The following is an 18,504-nucleotide window of genomic DNA, read 5'->3' on the forward strand; positions in this document are numbered from 1 at the left end:
TGTGTTAGTGCCTCTGAATGGAATAGTCTACAATCCATGCTTCATTAGATGTGTTAGTGCCTCTGAATGGAATAGTCTACAATCCATGCTTCATCTAGATGTGTTAGTGACTCTGAATGGAATAGTCTACAATCCATGCTTCATCTAGATGTGTTAGTGCCTCTGAATGGAATAGTCTACAATCCATGCTTCATCTAGATGTGTTAGTGCTGCTGAATGGAATAATCTACAGTCCCTGCTTCATCTAGATATGTTAGTGCTGCTGAATGGAATAGTCTACAATCCATGCTTCATCTAGATATGTTAGTGACTGAATGGAATAGTCTACAATCCCTGCTTCATCTAGATATGTTGGTGCTACTGAATGGATTTAAAATATAGATGGGAGGCTCTGTTACAGAGGAGTGTAAATGCTTTTTTTAGTCTGTATCTGGATCTAGTCTGTTGTATTGTTGTATGTTTTAATTCTGTAATGTATTGATTGTTGCTGCCTTCTTGGCCAGGTCTCCCTTGAAAAAGAGACTCTGGGTCTCAATGGGCTTTTCCTGGTTAAAAAAAGTAAAATAAATACAAATTATTGTAGATGTAATATGATCAATGTAAAGTTGTTGACAACGTAATATGATCAATGTAAAGTTGTTGAAGACTTAACTTGATCAATCTAAGAACCACGGAGAAAGTTGATTACACGTTAATGAAATTGCGTAGGAAAATAGTTTGCTCTTGAGTCTATTTTAACCAGAAGGACGGCAGGATGTTGGTATTCATTTGGTATTAATCGTTTCATCTTACTATCCAAATGCATTGTATGCAGCCGGCTATACACTGGTATCCCCCTGTGGAGCGGTTTGTACCTAAAACATTCCCCATTCAGGCTGCAAAGATGTTGATTTCCTCCTTAACTCAATTTAATTGCCAGACGGTGGAAAGAAACTGAGGCAATATGCATACTTTCCACCACCATGCTAGAGTGGCTAACACTACTTCCTGATGTTGCACCCTGCTGCAACCTGATTGGCTGAACGCTATACGCAACAACCGGGACTATCATTCCTAGGCATCGGTCACATTAGCATGGTAATGGACATTTCGATTCCTCTTCTTACACCAGATCTTGACAAGCTGCTCACTAAGCACAGCAAGGGCGGTTGGACTGTTCTGCTGTTCTGCTATTCCAGGAACGTGCAACCGAAAAGAGATACCATGAGTGGACACAGAATATCAACTGAGATGGATCCTGAGGGAAATTTGGCTTACAAGTAAACGTCTTGAGTGTTCTTCATGAATAATGTGTCTCAGTAGATTCTGTCCGTGAATGATGCCACCGGAAAAAACATGAAAGACAGAGTTAATGAGTTCTTGAGGTCACCGAGAAAGTCTGGCCTGCTCTCACTTATCTAAGGAATTAGTCTGGACATGGCCTGCTCTCACTTATCTAAGGAATTAGTCTGGACATGGCCTGCTCTCACTTATCTAAGGAATTAGTCTGGATATGGCCTGCTCTCACTTATCTAAGGAATTAGTCTGGACATGGCCTGCTCTCACTTATCTAAGGAATTAGTCTGGACATGGCCTGCTCTCAATTAACTAAGGAATTAGTCTGGACATGGCCTGCTCTCACTTATCTAAGGAATTAGTCTGGACATGGCCTGCTCTCAATTAACTAAGGAATTAGTCTGGACATGGCCTGCTCTCAATTAACTAAGGAATTAGTCTGGACATGGCCTGCTCTCAATTAACTAAGTAATTAGTCTGGACATGGCCTGCTCTCCCTTATCTAAGGCATTCGTCTGGACATGGCCTGCTCTCCCTTAACTAAGGAATTAGTCTGGACATGGCCTGCTCTCCCTTATCTAAGGCATTAGTCTGGACATGGCCTGCTCTCCCTTAACTAAGGAATTAGTCTGGACATGGCCTGCTCTCCCTTATCTAAGGCATTAGTCTGGACATGGCCTGCTCTCCCTTAACTAAGGAATTAGTCTGGATATGGCCTGCTCTCACTTATCTAAGGAATTAGTCTGGATATGGCCTGCTCTCACTTATCTAAGGAATTAGTTGTGCAGTATTTAGGCTACAGTAAGAATCTCACAGTCCCGCTGCTGTGCCGTACAGTGATATCTGACTAAGATTATAACAAGTTATCAGAAGTGATATCAGTGATATTTTACTAAGATGTTAACATGGTATCAGAAGTGATATCTGACTAAGATGATAACATGGTATCAGAAGTGATATCTGACTAAGATTATAACATGGTATCAGAAGTGATATCTGACTAAGATTATAACATGGTATCAGAAGTGATATCTGACTAAGATTATAACATGGTATCAGAAGTGATATCTGACTAAGATTATAACATGGTATCAGAAGTGATATCTGACTAAGATTATAACATGGTATCAGAAGTGATGTCTGACTAAGATTATAACATGGTATCAGAAGTGATATCTGACTAAGATTATAACATGGTATCAGAAGTGATATCAGTGATATATGACTAAGATTATAACATGGTATCAGAAGTGATATCTGACTAAGATTATAACATGGTATCAGAAGTGATATCTGACTAAGATTATAACATGGTATCAGAAGTGATATCAGTGATATATGACTAAGATTATAACATGGTATCAGAAGTGATATCTGACTAAGATTATAACATGGTATCAGAAGTGATATCAGTGATATCTGACTAAGATTATAACATGGTATCAGAAGTGATATCAGTGATATATGACTAAGATTATAACATGGTATCAGAAGTGATATCTGACTAAGATTATAACATGGTATCAGAAGTGATATCAGTGATATCTGACTAAGATTATAACATGGTATCAGTGATATCTGACTAAGATTATAACATGGTATCAGAAGTGATATCAGTGATATTTGACTAAGATTTTAACATGGTATCAGTGATATCTGACTAAGATTATAACATGGTCTCAGAAGTGATATCTGACTAAGATTATAACATGGTATCAGAAGTGATATCAGTGATATCTGACTAAGATTATATCATGGTATCAGAAGTGCTTCAACCTCGTCAAACATAAAACAGGAGAGATTATTTCAGAGAAATTAATAATGTTCCTTGAGTTTTGTTGGAGTTTAGAGTCATGAAAAGTAGCTAACAACTAACAGCTCTCTCATGTCTCTTTGTTGAGCAGCCGGAGCGGAGCCGTTGCCATGGATACTCAGGCTCAGTGCCACCATGAGCAGAGCGCATGCAGAGCGAGCAGAGCACAGGGAGCGTGTGACAGACCGAGAGGAGCAGCTAATTGGATTTACTAACGGAGGAAGTTACTTCTGGTTTCGGGTAGAAGCAATTGGGCCTGGGTAGTGTACGGTCTGAACGTCACGGCCATAGGTAGGAATCAGACTTAAAATGAATGTCAATGCAGGGCTCTTAACCCTACCCTTTTCAAGTCCTCTCTTTGTGGCTCTCAGATCTATGAAAGGTCATGTGAGTATTGTCCATTCAAGTATCCAAGCCAGGGTAGGATCTATTCTTGACGGCTTTCTCGGGTGAAGTAAGAATAACAAAAAACTCAAGACTATTCCAAATACTTTACGGGACATTTGTAGGTAGATTACAGTACCTTATCTTGACAACCAGCTCAGTGAAGGAGGGTCTGTCGCGGGGGTCGTAGGACCAGCAGCGGGTCATGAGGGAGTAGAGGGCAGGAGGGCAGTTGTCAGGTTTGGGTAGTCGGATGCCCTGCTCCAGCTGGTTAATGACGTCACGGTTCTCCAACCAGAAGAAAGGCTGCTGCCCCTGGCTCAGGATCTCCCAAATACACACCGCTAGGGGCGGTGGAGAGAGAGACAGAGAGGAGAGAGAGTCAAATAGCCTTGCTATTGAGAAAGGCCGCCGTAGGCAGACCTGGCTCTCAAGAGAAGACAGGCTATGTGCTCACTGCCCACAAAATGAGGTGGACACTGAGCTGCACTTCCTAACCTCCTGCCCAATAAATGACCATATTAGAGAGACATATTTCCCTCAGATTACACAGACCCGCAAATAATTCGAAAACAAACCAAATTTTGATAAACTCCCATATCTACTGGGTGAAATTCCACAGTGTGCCATCACAGCAGCAAGATTTGTGACCTGTTGCCACAAGAAAAGGGCAACCAGTGAAGAACAAACACCATTGTAAATACAACCCATATTTATGTTTATTTATTTTCCCTTTTGTACTTGAACCATTTGTACATTGTTACAACATTGTATACATATATATATATAATATGACATTTTTAATGTCTTTATTGTTTTGAAACTTCTGTATGTGTAATGTTTACTGTTAATTTTGACTGTTTATTTCACTTTTGTATATTATTTACCTCAATATGCTTTGGCAATGTTAACACATGTTTTCCATGCCAATAAAGCCCCTTGAATTGAATTGAGACAGAGAGAGCGAGATACAAAAGAGAGAGAGAGCAAGAGAGAGAGAGAAGAGAGAGAAAGAGAGAGAGAGAGAGAGAGAGAGATATGCAGGCACACAGAAATGACCACCCCCCCCCCCCCCCCCCCCCCCCCAAAAAAATGAAGACAGACTTACCGAACATCCAAACATCGCTAGCCGTGGTGAATCGCCTGAAGTTGATGGATTCTGGAGCCATCCATTTGATAGGTAATCGAGTCACAGAGGCTGTGGAAACGATTCAGAAAGATGACAGTAATGTTTGTATATATTTAGAAATGAAACTCTATTTAAGATGTTATTACTTCGTGTACGATGGAAACGCGTCTTCTGCTTTTTCCCCAACCACTCTGATCTACAGAGCCTGAAGGGCGGCAGGTAGCCTAGTGGTTAGAGCGTGAGGGGTGGCAGGTAGCCTAGTGGTTAGAGTGTAGGGGCGGCAGGTAGTCTAGTGGTTAGAGTGTAGGGGCGGCAGGTAGTCTAGTGGTTAGAGTGTAGAGGAGGCAGGTAGCCTAGTGGTTAGAGTGTAGAGGTGGCAGGTAGCCTAGTGGTTAGAGTGTAGAGGCGGCAGGTAGCCTAGTGGTTAGACTGTAGAGGTGGCAGGTAGTGTAGTGGTTAGAGTGTAGAGGTGGCAGGTAGCCTAGTGGTTAGAGTGTAGAGGTGGCAGGTAGCCTAGTGGTTAGAGCGTAGAGGCGGCAGGGTAGCCTAGTGGTTAGAGCGTAGAGGCGGCAGGTAGCATAGTGGTTAGAGTGTAGAGGAGGCAGGTAGCCTAGTGGTTAGAGTGTAGAGGAGGCAGGTAGACTAGTGGTTAGAGTGTAGAGGTGGCAGGTAGCCTAGTGGTTAGAGCGTAGAGGCGGCAGGGTAGCCTAGTGGTTAGAGCGTAGAGGCGGCAGGTAGCCTAGTGGTTAGAGTGTAGAGGTGGCAGGTAGTCTAGTGGTTAGAGCGTAGAGGAGGCAGGTAGCCTAGTGGTTAGAGTGTAGGGGCAGGCAGGTAGACTAGTGGTTAGAGTGTAGAGGTGGCAGGTAGCCTAGTGGTTAGAGTGTAGAGGTGGCAGGTAGTCTAGTGGTTAGAGCGTAGAGGAGGCAGGTAGCCTAGTGGTTAGAGTGTAGAGGCGGCAGGTAGACTAGTGGTTAGAGCGTAGAGGCGGCAGGTAGCCTAGTGGTTAGAGTGTAGAGGTGGCAGGTAGTCTAGTGGTTAGAGCGTAGAGGAGGCAGGTAGCCTAGTGGTTAGAGTGTAGAGGCGGCAGGTAGACTAGTGGTTAGAGTGTAGAGGTGGCAGGTAGCCTAGTGGTTAGAGTGTAGAGGCGGCAGGGTAGCCTAGTGGTTAGAGCGTAGAGGCGGCAGGTAGCCTAGTGGTTAGAGCGTAGAGGCGGCAGGTAGCCTAGTGGTTAGAGCGTGGAGGCGGCAGGTAGCCTAGTGGTTAGAGCGTTGGACAAGTAACCGAAAGGTTGCAAGCTTGAATCCCCGAGCTGACAAGGTAAAAATCTGTTGTTCTGCCCCTGAACAAGGCAGTTATAACCCACTGTTCCTAGACCGTCATTGAAATTAAGAATTTGTTCTTAACTGACTTGCCCAGTTAATTAAAATAATAAATAAATGCACACAAAAACACAGGAGAGTCTGGATGTTAACTGCAGCTCTGATATTGCTCATCCATTTATTTATATATTCTTAATTACATTCTGTTACTTTAGATTTGTGTGTATTGTTGGGAAATTGAATCCCTGAGCTGACAAGGTAAAAATCTGTCGTTCTGCCCCTGAACAAGGTAGTTAACCCACCGTTCCTAGGCCGTCACTGTTGGAGCTAGAAACACAAGCATTTTGCTACACACGCAATTAACATCTGCTAAACACGTGCATATGACCAATAGAATTTGATTTGGTTTGCTTTGATTAGAGCTGGATGAAACCGTTTTTTTGCATGGACATTTCCATTGAGTGCTTCCACCATTTTGAAATAGTCAACTTGGTGGGATGGCCTGTGTGTGGTTAAGGAAGGATCATTTGATTCCATCCAACTCATCGAAGTAGTAGAAGAAGAAATGGACTACTTCGAAATGGAGGCGGCGCTACCCATGAGCCCATGATGGGACAGCTTCACAGAACAGTTGTGTATCTCTATGGAGCACGCCGATCACCGACCACTCCATACCTTTGTAATACTCTTCATCCTCAATGTATCTCGACAGGCCAAAGTCTCCCAGCTTAACACAGTCTGCTGTGGCCACCAGGACGTTCCTCACCGCTATGTCTCTGTTGGGACACAGTAAACGGGTTAGTTAAACTGGTCCAATAACAACACAGGGTTTTTGTTGTTCCTGCTATGTCTCTGTTGGGACACAGTAAACGGGTTAGTTAAACTGGTCCAATAACAACACAGGGTTTTTGTTGTTCCTGCTATGTCTCTGCTGGGTGTCAAGATGGCTGTCCTACCTGTGCACCATGTTGATTCCCTCTAGTCTAGGTGGACCTACCTGTGCACCATGTTGATTCCCTCTAGGTAGACTAGAGCTTTGCAGATCTGCAGGCTGAAGAGAACTAGCGTTATGTTGGTGAGTTTGTTCTTGTTCTCTGTCAGGTAGTTCTTAAGCTGAAAAACAAAAAGAACAGAATTATGGGATGGCAGACGGCAAGTAGCCTAGAGAGGAGGAACCCACCTCCTATTTGAGAAGGACCGGTCACACAAATGTCCTCGTGGCAAAGGTCGGCATGGATACTGTCATTTATCGGCGTAGTAACAAATTACCTTGCGACCCCAAAACTGTTCAAACCCCTCTTGTTGGAGGAGAGAAAATGTTGCAGTTTAAAGCTAATTTCCTGCAATTCTACATGTTGCAATGGGGGGTGGGGGGGTCGAAGTCTCCTATTCACTGAATTTGGCCATGATAACTACAACATGTAGGTAGCTGGTTAGCCTGCTAGTTTAACAACTGGACATTTCTGACAGGTTATAAACAGGTTATAAACAGGTTATAAACAGCTCTTTAAAGGTCTGTCAGTGAATGACATAAGAGGAAAACTGCCCATGCACAACCGAATTTCAAAATTACACCATACTATTATTACAACTGAATGAACCAATAAGTAAAGTTTATAGTAAACTCTCCCTGTATGACATCATCCTCGTGTAACCTGACTGTCGGGTCTCTCACCTCTCCATACTGGTAGAGCTCCATCACGATCCAGACAGGGTTCGCCTCTATGACACCGATCAGACTGACGATGTGGGGGTGGTTCAGGTTCTTCATGATCACTGGAGAATGGACAAGTTTAACAATTCAACTTTTCCTTCAATTTTCATATAAAAGCTACTTACGACAGTGAGGCATACTTACTTATTAAAGTCCCAATCCCATAAAAAAATTGATTTGACTGGTACCAGTGATAAATATATATATATATATATATATATATATATATATATAGGAGACAGACTATATATATATATATATACAGTATATATATTGACACTAGATGGTTGGAATAATATTGTGAAATTGTGAAAATGATGATAGCATCCTTATAGTGTAAGAGCAGTTTGAGAAGACCGGCATTTCAGCCTGTTTTGAAGGGGAAACGCCTCACCAGTTGGTAAAGATGGCGCCGAAGAACATGGCTGAGGTGTTACATTCTCCCAACCAATTGTGCAATTTTTTTATATTTTTTTATTGCGTTTTGTGAAACTTATTTTTTTTTACTTATTGTGTACATAATGTTGCTGCTCCGTCGTCTCTTATGACCCGAAAATAACTTCGTAACGTCAGAAAAGCGATTCCTCACCTCGGACTGGAAGAAACGTTTTCCTTTAACGAGTCGGACGAAAAGGATATCAAATCTTTTGCATGAAGAAAAGACGCCGTAAAAGGGGCCGCAGATCGGGCATCCTTCTGAGAATCCGGAGGCGAGTAAGGGAAACTCCCACTGCTATCCGTTTTTCTAGCAACGTGCAATCATTGGAAAATAATATTGATGACCTTACGAATAAGATTATCCTACCAACGGCACATTAAACACTGTAACATCTTATGTTTCACCGAGACGTGTCTGAACGACGATACAGACAATAAAGAGCTAGCAGGATTTTCCATGCACCGGCAGAACAGAGACACTACCTCTGGTAAGATGAGGGGTGGGGGTGTGTGCCTATTTGTCAATAACAGCTGTCTAATATTAATAGAAGTCTCAAGGTGTTGCTCACCTGAGATAGAGTACCTTATGATAAGCTGCAGACCATACTATCTACCAAGAAAGTTCTCATCAGAACGAAGCTGACTGCTCTCAACCAACTCTTTATGAGGCCATATGCAGAAACAGACACTAGTCTATCTCCTGTTTCTGTAGTGAGGCAGCTTGATGTACAGGACACCCCCTGGACAGGACACTAGTCTATCTCCTGTTACTGTAGCATGAGGCAGCTTGATGTACAGGACACCCCCTGGACAGGACACTAGTTTATCTCCTGTTTCTGTAGTGAGACAGCTTGATGTACCAGGACACTAGTCTATCTCCTGTTTCTGTAGTGAGACAGCTTGATGTACAGGACACCCCCTGGACAGGACACTAGTCTATCTCCTGTTTCTGTAGTGAGACAGCTTGATGTACCAGGACACTAGTCTATCTCCTGTTTCTTTAGTGAGACAGCTTGATGTACAGGACACCCCCTGGACAGGACACTAGTCCATCTCCTGTTTCTGTAGTGAGACAGCTTGATGTACCAGTACACCCTCTGGACAGGATGCAGGGCCTTACCCCCAGTCTATCTCAATGCTGAGTGCCAAACGGAGACTAAATCGGGTCCCATTTTTTGTATTTGGTACACTCTTAGAAAAAAAGGTTGCTATCTAGAACCTAAAAGGGTTCTTTGGCTGTCCCCATCAGAGAACCCTTTGAAGAACCCTTTCGGTTCCAGGTAGAACCATATTGGGTTCCATGTAGAACCCCTGTCCCCAGAGAGTTCGACATGGAACCCAAAAGAGTTCTTCTACCTGGAACCCAAAATAGTTCTACCTGGAACCAAAAAGGGTTCTCCTATGGGGGATGGTCAAAGAACCCTTTTGGAATCCGTTTTTTCTAAGAGTGTTTGACTCTCAACCTTCCAATCAATCTGAGGTTTGAACTCTCAACCTTCCAATCAAACTGAGGTTTGAACTCTCAACCTTCCAATCAAACTGAGGTTTGAACTCTCAACCTTCCAATCAAACTGAGGTTTGAACTCTCAACCTTCCAATCAAACTGAGGTTTGAACTCTCAACCTTCCAATCAAACTGAGGTTTGAACTCTCAACCTTCCAATCAAACTGAGGTTTAAACTCTCAACCTTCCAATCAAACTGAGGTTTGAACTCTCAACCTTCCAATCAAACTGAGGTTTGAACTCTCAACCTTCCAATCAAACTGAGGTTTGAACTCTCAACCTTCCAATCAATCTGAGGTTTGAACTCTCAACCTTCCAATCAAACTGAGGTTTGAACTCTCAACCTTCCAATCAGAGGTTTGAACTCTCAACCTTCCAATCAGAGGTTTGAACTCTCAACCTTCCAATCAATCTGAGGTTTGAACTCTCAACCTTCCAATCAAACTGAGGTTTGAACTCTCAACCTTCCAATCAATCTGAGATTTGAACTCTCAACCTTCCAATCAAACTGAGGTTTGAACTCTCAACCTTCCAATCAAACTGAGGTTTGAACTCTCAACCTTCCAATCAGAGGTTTGAACTCTCAACCTTCCAATCAATCTGAGGTTTGAAATCTCAACCTTCCAATCAAACTGAGGTTTGAACTCTCAGCCTTCCAATCTCAGTGCAACCATTCTAACTACAAGACCAGTGAGTTGGAGAAGTGACGAAGAAGTGTGATCAGTATTTGATGTGTACCTGCTTCACTCATGAACTTCTCCATGACGTCAGGTGAACAGTCTTTACAGGTCTTCACCGCCACGCTTAGCCTCTCCCCATTCTGGTTCAGAAACAGTCACACACACACACACACACACACACACACACACACACACACACACACACACACATTAGTGAGATAAATATTTTGTCTAGTTAGGAACATTTGAGGTATTATAACTGACTGTGCGAGTAGGATGTCGGGAGATATACTTGCCGATTTTTTGTACATTCCTTCATAGACCTCCCCGAAAAACCCCTCGCCAAGGATCCGTCCCAGAACAATGTCATGTCTGTCAATTCCATACTTCACCACTGGAACCAAGTATACAATAACACAATGAGTAGCTGCCATGGAATTAGACTATAGAAAATGTAATACAGAACATAGAACATAGAGTACAGAACATAGAATACAGAGCATAGAACCTAGAGTATAGAACCTAGAGTTATAGAACATATAACATAGAACCTAGAGTAAAGAGGATAGAATACAGAACATAGATAACAGAACATAAAATATAGAACCTAGAATATAGAACCTAGAGTATAGAAAATAGATCAGAAAATATAGAACAGGGTATAGAACATATAGTATAGAGAACATAGAGTAAAAAACCTAGAGTTGCAGAATATAGAATATAGAATAGAGTATAGAACAGAATACAGAACACAGAAAACAGAACACAGAGCATAGCATAGAGAATATAGAACATAATGTAGGGAACGTAGAGTATAGCACATAGAACATAGAGTATAGAACATAGAGCACATACAGTTAAGTTGGAAGTTCACATAAACCTTAGCCAAATACAATTAAACACAGTTTTTCCACATTTCCTGACATTTAATCCTAGTACAAATTCCCCGTCTTAGGTCAGTTAGAATGACCACTTGATTTTAAGAATGCGAAATGTCAGAATAATAGTAGAGAGAATTATTTATTTCAGCTTTTATTTATTTCATCACATTCCCAGTGGGTCAGAAGTTTACATACACTCAATTAGTATTTGGTAGCATTGCCTTTAAATTGTTTAACTTGGGTCAAACGTTTCAGGTAGCATTCCACAAGCTACCCACAATACGTTGGGTGAATTTTGGCCCATTCCCCCTGACAGAGCTGGTGTAACTAAGTCAGGTTTGTAGGCCTCCTTGCTCACACATGCTTTTTCAGTTCTGCCCACAAATTTTCTATAGGATTGAGGTCAGGGCTTTGTGATGGCCACTCCAATACCTTGACTTTGTTGCCCTTAAGCCATTTTGCCTCAACTTTGGAAGTGTGCTTGGGGTCATTGTCCATTTGGAAGACCCGTTTGCAACCAAGCTTTAACTTCTTGGCTAATGTCTTGAGATGTTGCTTCAATAAGTCCACATAATTTTCCGTCCTCGTGATGCCATCTATTTTGTGAAGTGCACCAGTCCTTCCTGCAGCAAAGCACCCCCAGAACATGATGCTGCCACCCTCGTGCTTCATGGTTGGGATGGTGTTCTTCGACTTCGCCTCCCCCTTTTTCCTCCAAACATAACGATGGTCGTTATGGCCAAACATTTCTATTTGTGTTTCATCAGACCAAAGAACATTTCTCCAAAAAGTACGATCTTTGTCCCCATGTTTAGTTGCAAACCGTAGTCTGGCTTTTTTATGGCGGTTTTGAAGCAGTGGCTTCTTCCTTGCTGAGCGACCTTTCGGGTTATGTCGATGTAGGACTCGTTTTACTGTGGATATAGATACTTTCGTACCTGTTTCCTCCAGCATCTTCACAAGGTCCTTTGCTGTTGTTCTGGGATTGATTTGCACGTTTGCAGCAAAGTACGTTCATCTCTAGGATACAGAATGCATCTCCTTCCTGAGCGGGATGACGGCTGTGTGGTCCCATGGTGTTTATACTTGCATACTATTGTTTGTACAGATGAACGTGGTACCTTCAGGCGTTTGGAAATTGCTCCCAAAGATGAACCAGACTTGTGGAGGTCTACAATTTATTTTCCGAGGTCTTGGCTGATTTCTTTTGATTTCCCCATGATGCTAACCAAAGGGGCACTGAGTTTGAAGGTAGGCCTTGAAATACATCCACAGGTACACCTCCAATTGACTCAAATGATGTCAATTAGCCTATCAGAAGCTTCTAAAGCCATGACATCATTGTCTGGAATTTTCCAAGCTGTTTAAAGGCACAGTCAACTTAGCGTATGTAAATTTCTGACCCACTGGAATTGTGTTACAATGAATTATAAGTGAAATAATCTGTCTGTAAACAATTGTTGGAAAAATGACTTGTGTCATCCACAAAGTAGATGTCCTAACCAACTTGCCAAAACTATAGTTTGTTAACAAGAAATGTGTGGAGTGGTTGAAAAACGAGTTTTCATGACTCCAGCCTAAGTGTATGTAAACTTCCAACTTCAACTGTAGAATATAGAGTATAGAACATAGAGTATAGAACATAGAGTATAGAACATAGAGTTTAAAACAAAGTATAGAACATAGAGTATAGAACATAGAGTTTAAAACAAAGAGTATAGAACGTAGAGTATAGAACATAGAGTATAGAACATAAAGTATAGAACATAGAGTGGTTTAAAACAAAGTATAGAACGTTGTGTATAGAACATAGAGTTTAGAACATAGAGTATAGAACATAGAGTATAGAGCATAGAGTATAGAACATAAAGTATAGAACATAGAGTTTAAAACAAAGTATAGAACATAGAGTATAGAACATAGAGTATAGAACATAGAGTTTAAAACAAAGTATAGAACATAGATTATAGAACATAAAGTATAGAACATAGAGTTTAAAACAAAGTATAGAACATAGAGTATAGAACATAAAGTATAGAACATAGAGTTTATAACATAAAGTATAGAACAGAGTATAGAACATGGAGTATAGAACATGGAGTATAGAACATAGAGTATAGAACATAGAGTATAGAACAGAGTATAGACCATAGAGTATAGAACAGAGTAGAGAACATAGAGCATAGAACATAGAGTTTAAAACAAAGTATAGAACATAGAGTATAGAACATAGAGTATAGAACATAGAGTTTAAAACAAAGAGTATAGAACATAGAGTATAGAACATAAAGTATAGCACATAGAGTTTAAAACAAAGTATATAACATAGAGTATAGAACATAGAGTAGAGAACATAGAGTTTAAAACAAAGAGTATAGAACATAGAGTATAGAACATAAAGTATAGAACATAAAGTATAGAACATAGAGTTTAAAACAAAGTATAGAACATAGAGTATAGAACATAAAGTATAGAACATAGAGTTTAAAACAAAGAGTATAGAACATAGAGTTTAGATCATAGAGTATAGAACACAGAGTATAGAACATAAAGTATAGAACATAGAGTTTATAACATAAAGTATAGAACAGAGTATAGAACAGAGTATAGAACATGGAGTATAGAACATGGAGTATAGAACATGGAGTATAGAACATAGAGTATAGAACATAGAGTATAGAACATAGAGTTTAAAACAAAGAGTATGGAACACAGAGTTTAAAACAAAGTATAGAACATAAAGTATAGAACAGAGTATAGAACATAGAACATAGTATAGAACATAGAACATAAAGTATAGAACATAGAGTATAGAACATAGAGTATAGAACATAGAGTATAGAACATAGAGTATAGAACAAAAAGTATAGAACAGAGTATAGAACAAAAAGTATAGAACATAGAGTATAGAACATAAAGTATAGAACAGAGTATAGAACATAGAACATAAAGTATAGAACATAGAGTATAGAACAGAGTATAGAACATAGAACATAAAGTATAGAACATAGAGTATAGAACATAGAGTATAGACAGTAAAAGTCTACATCAGGCTCCTTAGATACTATGCTATAAGTGTCTTCCATCCTGATAAAGAGTGCGTCTCTACTTACCAGACTTTGGTCGTTCGTCAATCTCAGCGTAGATGTCAGATCCTGAATGATGGACAATATTTGATGATGTCAGTTTGTGTTAAAAACAGATGGGTCAACTTGAAAACATACAGTGTAGCCCTGCTCCTACAGTACTAGTTTTCAAACAATTCAAAACAGTCACTGTAATGCACAAATTATTCATAATATTAGTAAAACAAAGATGAAGTCAGTCGTGGTAGATGAAAACTCACCCATGCTATATCTGAAGGAGTCCGTGTTCTCCGTTTGACTACAGAGTGGGAGGAGAGACAGCCAGAGGAGGAGAGGAGAGGATCATCAATCCTGGGTTTGAGGTAGCTCCTCAATACACCAGGCACACTGTTACAGTAACACTGCCTGTCTCTTTGATACATCTGACAGCATCATGTCAAGTAACACTGCCTGTCTCTGTGATACATCTATCTGACAGCATCATGTCTAGTAACACTGCCTGTCTCTGTGATACATCTATCTGACAGCATCATGTCCAGTAACACTGCCTGTCTCTGTGATACATCTATCTGACAGCATCATGTCCAGTAACACTGCCTGTCTCTGTGATACATCTATCTGACAGCATCATGTCTAGTAACACTGCCTGTCTCTGTGATACATCTATCTGACAGCATCATGTCTAGTAACACTGCCTGTCTCTGTGATACATCTATCTGACAGCATCATGTCTAGTAACACTGCCTGTCTCTGACAGCATCATGTCCAGTAACACTGCCTGTCTCTGACAGCATCATGTCTAGTAACACTGCCTGTCTCTGTGATACATCCATCTGACAGCATCATGTCCAGTAACACTGCCTGTCTCTATGATACATCTATCTGACAGCATCATGTCAAGTAACACTGCCTGTCTCTGTGATACATCTATCTGACAGCATCATGTCTAGTAACACTGCCTGTCTCTGTGATACATCTAACGGACAGCATCATGTCTAGTAACACTGCCTGTCTCTGTGATACATCTATCTGACAGCATCATGTCTAGTAACACTGCCTGTCTCTATGATACATCTAACGGACTGCATCATGTCTAGTAACACTGCCTGTCTCTGTGATACATCTATCTGACAGCATCATGTCTAGTAACACTGCCTGTCTCTGTGATACATCTATCTGACAGCATCATGTTCAGTAACACTGCCTGTCTCTGTGATACATCTATCTGACAGCATCATGTCTAGTAACACTGCCTGTCTCTGTGATACATCTATCTGACAGCATCATGTCTAGTAACACTGCCTGTCTCTGTGATACATCTATCTGACAGCATCATGTCTAGTAACACTGCCTGTCTCTGTGATACATCTATCTGACAGCATCATGTTCAGTAACACTGCCTGTCTCTGTGATACATCTATCTGACAGCATCATGTCCAGTAACACTGCCTGTCTCTGTGATACATCTATCTGACAGCATCATGTCCAGTAACACTGCCTGTCTCTGTGATACATCTATCTGACAGCATCATGTCCAGTAACACTGCCTGTCTCTACGATACATCTATCTGACAGCATCATGTCCAGTAACACTGCCTGTCTCTACGATACATCTATCTGACAGCATCATGTCTAGTAACACTGCCTGTCTCTACGATACATCTATCTGACAGCATCATGTTCAGTAACACTGCCTGTCTCTGTGATACATCTATCTGACAGCATCATGTCCAGTAACACTGCCTGTCTCTGTGATACATCTATCTGACAGCATCATGTCTAGTAACACTGCCTGTTTCTACGCTACATCTATCTGACAGCATCATGTCCAGTACATCCCATGTTTCAACAGGTATTCTGGGGCGGCAGGGTAGCCTAGTGGTTAGAGCGTTGGACTAGTAACCGTTGCAAGTTCAAACCCCCGAGCTGACAAGGTACAAATCTGTCGTTCTGCCCCACTATTCCTAGGCCGTCATTGAAAATAAGAATTTGTTCTTAACTGACTTGCCTAGTTAAATAAAGAAGTACTAAATATTCCAGTTTTGTTTCAGCAAAATGACTTATTATGGAAACGACACAAAAGCCCAAAATATTAAGCCTTGTTCAAGAGAAAGTGAATCCACTCACTTCGTGGGAAGGTCTGGCAGGGAACTTCGTAAATTGGCATCTGTGGGGTCACATAAGAAGTCACATTGGTTCAATAGACTTACGAGGGATGAGAAAATCGAATTAGACCATTGTGATGCACTCTTTCAGTGTATCCCCCCCCCCCCCCAGTGTTTCTCCTACCATAAAATTCACAGGGCCGGGACTTCCTGATCCCCCTTACCTTTGTTTGGTCTAGCGATGAACGACTCGTCAGTGGCGTGCTCAGAGCGACAGTAACCGTCAATAAGGTCCACCATGTTTTCTGCCATCGCAAACTTAGTCACGTTGATAGACAGAGGCTGACGAAGAAGATACAAACCATTCACGTTAATGACAATAACTGCAATTACAATCACATTACAAACACTATACAAATATTATAATGTCATAGGGGTGATAGACTGATAGGCTTTCAGGGCAAAATATTTATTTAAGATGCAGGCTTTTAACTCAACGATCACATCAATCAAAATGTTTTGTAAAAACAAAGACTTACGGACACAGCTCTCTAGTTAGAATTCAGAGCCTGTATTCATTATGTCTCTAGTTAGAATTCAGAGCCTGTATTCATTATGTCTCTAGTTAGAATTCAGAGCCTGTATTCATTATGTCTCTAGTTAGAATTCAGAGCCTGTATTCATTATGTCTCTAGTTAGAATTCAGAGCCTGTATTCATTATGTCTCTAGTTAGAATTCAGAGCCTGTATTCATTATGTCTCTAGTCAGAATTCAGAGCCTGTATTCATTATGTCTCTAGTCAGAATTCAGAGCCTGTATTCATTGTCTCTAGTTAGAATTCAGAGCCTGTATTCATTATGTCTCTAGTTAGAATTCAGAGCCTGTATTCATTATGTCTCTAGTCAGAATTCAGAGCCTGTATTCATTATGTCTCTAGTCAGAATTCAGAGCCTGTATTCATTATGTCTCTAGTCAGAATTCAGAGCCTGTATTCATAATGTCTTTTCAGTTGTCTTTTCAGTTGTGCTGATCTAGGATCAGGTTCCCCCCTGTCCATACAACCTTTTTCATTGTGATCTAGGATCAGGTTCCCACTGTCCATACAACCTTTTTCATTGTGATCTAGGATCAGGTTCCCACTGTCCATATAACCTTATTCATCTAAAAGGCAACACTGTTCCTATATCAGCAGTCCTACTCCGAGTCTCTTTGTGAATGTTGGCCCAGGCCTCACCTTCTTGTTTTACGTGACTGACTCGGTCCATGTTCTGATTAAGCAGTACTAACACATGTTTTCTTTATCTATTTTAATGTGTACCTGTCTGGCTCCGTCTATGTCCAGGTTGAGGAGGGCTTTGCCGTCACTCTGAGATGAACACTTGATGCTCTTGATCTGTTTGAAATCCGCTAGACACACAGGCTGGTGGGGATAAGAGAGACACAATTAAATGATACACTTATCAGCCACAGGTGTAGGGTAAAGGTTGACACGGGAACAGGACTCCCGGGGACAGGACTCCCGGGCGACAGGACTACCGGGGACAGGATTTCCGGGCGACAGGACTACCAGGGACAGGACTCCCGGGGACAGGACTCCCGGGGACAGGACTCCCGGGGACAGGACTCCAGAGTGGCGCAGCAAACTAAGGCACTGCATTGCAGTGCTAGAGGTGGCCCTACAGACATTGGTTCGATCCCGGGCTGTATCACCAGCTGTGATCAGGAGTCCCATAGGGCGGAGCACAATTGGCCCAGCGTCGTCCGGGTTAAGGGAAGGTTTGGCCGGTGGGACCTACTAGGCTCATTGTGCTCTAGCGATGCCTTGTGGTGCAGAGCCTGGAGGCTGACCTCGTCAGTCAGTCGAACAGTGTTTCCTCCGACACATCGGTGCGTCTGGCTTCCAGGTTATTAAGCGGGTGGATGTTAAAGAAGAGTGGTTTGGCGGGTCATGTTTCGGAGGACGCACGACTCAACCTTTGCCTCCAGAGACCATTGAGGAGTTGCAGTGATGAGACAATTACGAAATTGGGGAGAAGAAGGGTGGTGAAATAAATAAATCAACTATTGGGGGTCCTGTGGGATTCTGGTTCTAGGGATCAAGTTTGGGACAGGACAGAATGGACAGTACAGGACTAGTTATAAACAGAGTTTTTTTGTGTGTTTTTGGGGGAGAATA

The 18,504-nt window shown here is 41.6% G+C and overlaps 1 protein-coding gene across 1 annotated transcript in view; it reads right to left on the reverse strand.

Annotated features, from left to right (window-relative positions):
* The window catches only part of LOC139414886 (protein-tyrosine kinase 2-beta-like), a 72,491-nt gene that overhangs the window by 11,996 nt on the left and 41,991 nt on the right, over nt 1-18,504 (reverse strand). Inside the window, exons 10-21 of the mRNA XM_071162483.1 lie at nt 17,647-17,748; nt 16,552-16,669; nt 16,350-16,389; nt 14,483-14,520; nt 14,250-14,291; nt 10,552-10,649; nt 10,314-10,395; nt 7,596-7,696; nt 6,918-7,033; nt 6,596-6,696; nt 4,581-4,670; nt 3,612-3,816 (exon numbers count right to left, since the gene is read on the reverse strand). Of these exons, the coding sequence (XP_071018584.1) occupies nt 3,612-3,816; nt 4,581-4,670; nt 6,596-6,696; nt 6,918-7,033; nt 7,596-7,696; nt 10,314-10,395; nt 10,552-10,649; nt 14,250-14,291; nt 14,483-14,520; nt 16,350-16,389; nt 16,552-16,669; nt 17,647-17,748 (1,133 nt within the window). The remainder of the gene's footprint in view (nt 1-3,611; nt 3,817-4,580; nt 4,671-6,595; nt 6,697-6,917; nt 7,034-7,595; nt 7,697-10,313; nt 10,396-10,551; nt 10,650-14,249; nt 14,292-14,482; nt 14,521-16,349; nt 16,390-16,551; nt 16,670-17,646; nt 17,749-18,504) is intronic.

Source organism: Oncorhynchus clarkii, chromosome 8, assembly GCF_045791955.1.
Source record: "Oncorhynchus clarkii lewisi isolate Uvic-CL-2024 chromosome 8, UVic_Ocla_1.0, whole genome shotgun sequence".
In the NCBI taxonomy this organism is placed as follows: domain Eukaryota; kingdom Metazoa; phylum Chordata; class Actinopteri; order Salmoniformes; family Salmonidae; genus Oncorhynchus; species Oncorhynchus clarkii.